General features: G+C 32.8%; 1 protein-coding gene across 1 annotated transcript; it reads right to left on the bottom strand.

The window, feature by feature from the left end:
* Nucleotides 1-313: 313 nt before the first annotated feature.
* LOC111402659 lies at nucleotides 314-1091 on the bottom strand. The gene is made up of 2 exons (XM_023031028.1): nucleotides 577-1091; nucleotides 314-470 (listed from the first exon to the last, which is right to left on the bottom strand). Exons 1-2 carry the CDS (start codon nucleotides 943-945, stop codon nucleotides 333-335), a joined length of 507 nt encoding a protein of 168 aa, XP_022886796.1. The 5' UTR covers nucleotides 946-1091; the 3' UTR covers nucleotides 314-332.
* Between the last annotated feature and the right edge of the window lie 946 nt (nucleotides 1092-2037).

The following is a 2037-nucleotide window of genomic DNA, read 5'->3' as shown; positions in this document are numbered from 1 at the left end:
ACAATGCCACCTCCACAAATTCTGAGGTGCATCGAACTCGAATAGAGAATGTTATGCAAACAAATCTACAACCACAATCTATGTCAGACCAAGCTTAAAAATATAATATTCGTCCACTCTTCTCATATTCGATCAAATTGTTAATTATGTCCATCTTCTTGATAAATAATTTATCCCACTATCAGCTCAAAAAAATAAAACAAAATAATAATAATAATAATAATAATAATGAACAATCACTTATTCTCATTTTAAAGAAATTGTAGTCCCATTTTGTGTGTTGTTTTATATAACATGAAACAAAATCCGCTTCTCAGATATTAATACATCAATCAGATTTTCTGGAATTTCTTTAACTTTAAGATGCTTACATAAGATTCGAGATTGGTAATAGCAGCTAAAGCTTCCTCATGTGAACCCATTGTTACAAAAGCTAGGCCCCTGTTTCTGGTCTTGTCATACATTGAAAGCTTAATCCAACAAACAAACGAAAAGGAGAAAAATAGATCATCAGCTACTGGAAGAAAAAGAAAAATTAGTATTAAAAGAATTCACTGAGAATTAGCACAAACGAACCTCAATCTCAACAACGGTACCATACTGCTCAAACAGAGGACGAAGATCATCAGCTGTGCAAGTCCATGGAACATTCTGCGCGAGCAATCTTGTATTAGAAACATCATCATCTTGTACCATTTCCGATTCTTGTTCTTCTGGGGTAAATTCTTGAATAATGGGTTGGGCTTGGGCTGAAGAGGCCATGTGAAACAGATAAAAATTGGGTCTTTTGGGATGTATAGTTTGCGAGAGAAGATGGGATGTGGAGAGTGAAGGAAGAGAAGTGCTGTTAGGATGATGTGCCTGTGATGGGCATTGATGGGTGTAACTGTAAGAGAGGTGAAGAAGGGAGGATGGGAAATATATAACACGAAATGGTGCTGCCATTGCTACTGTTGTTCAGTTCAGTATTCAAATCAATGGATTGAACTCACTGCTCTTTCCTCATCATCATGCAGTGCTCTGATGGAGAAGGACGAAAGGAGAGGGAAATGGATAAGGCACAGTTTTATCCATCTTAAATCTAGGGCATAGGGCTTATTTGGGTGTAAAAATTGATGGATTGATCCGCATCAGTAGAAAGTTCAAACCCGCCTATTCAAAAGTGGGGCTAACTCCCACATCGATAAATAGTCTGACTCAATCGATATAGCTCTTTCAGAATCGTTGATTTGAATCTAAGTAAATCTCTCAACCTCAACGTTGTGATTTTGAACAAAATCAAATCGCTTCGAAGTAATTGAATTTGGGTTTCAATTTTTATATATCTACCCAATTATATTATAATTACCGATCCCAACTTTAAAAACAAGCGCGTTGAATATGGGGTCGATACTTGTAATAATTTTGTAACGTTTTAATTGTCCGTCTTTTAAACTCTAACTGCAAAGGTGGCATATGAATTTCTACTCTCTGTATATTTATGTATTGATTTTTATATTTTGATTTATGTTGATGTTGTGATTTTTTATTATTATTATAATTATTTTTTTTTAATTTTTAATTTTTATTTTTATTTTTTTTAACTTTGAATTCTTCCAAACTCTAACAGCTACTTCGTGTTTATTTTTCCTGGAAATTTGATCTATGGTATAGAGCTTCTTTATAACACTTTTAATTGGATTTTCCTTCAATTTCCATGGAATTCTTATATTCTTTGCATTGGGCTTTTTATGAAAAGACTGAATCATAATCCAACTATTAAAGGTCCTGCTCTATTTATCTCTCAGACTTGAAGAGGGCCCATCTTTGAGGTGAGCTATTGATAACGGCAACTTACAAAAACACATTTAAAATTAAGGGTATTTTGAAAAATCATATGAAAATTTTTTTTGAAGTAAAAAATACTGTGTAAAATTAAAAAGTGACATTGTGTCACTTTTTTAACACAATTCAAAAAAATTGACACAAATTTTAAAAAGTGACAAATTTCAAACAAAGTGACACAAACACTCCCAAAGTGAAAAAAATAAAAAAAAT

The sequence above is a fragment of the Olea europaea genome, chromosome 10 (genome assembly GCF_002742605.1).
Source record: "Olea europaea var. sylvestris chromosome 10, O_europaea_v1, whole genome shotgun sequence".
NCBI classification, from domain to species: domain Eukaryota; kingdom Viridiplantae; phylum Streptophyta; class Magnoliopsida; order Lamiales; family Oleaceae; genus Olea; species Olea europaea.
Note: the sequence above shows the minus strand (reverse complement) of the source record. Positions and strands in the feature narration are given on the sequence as shown.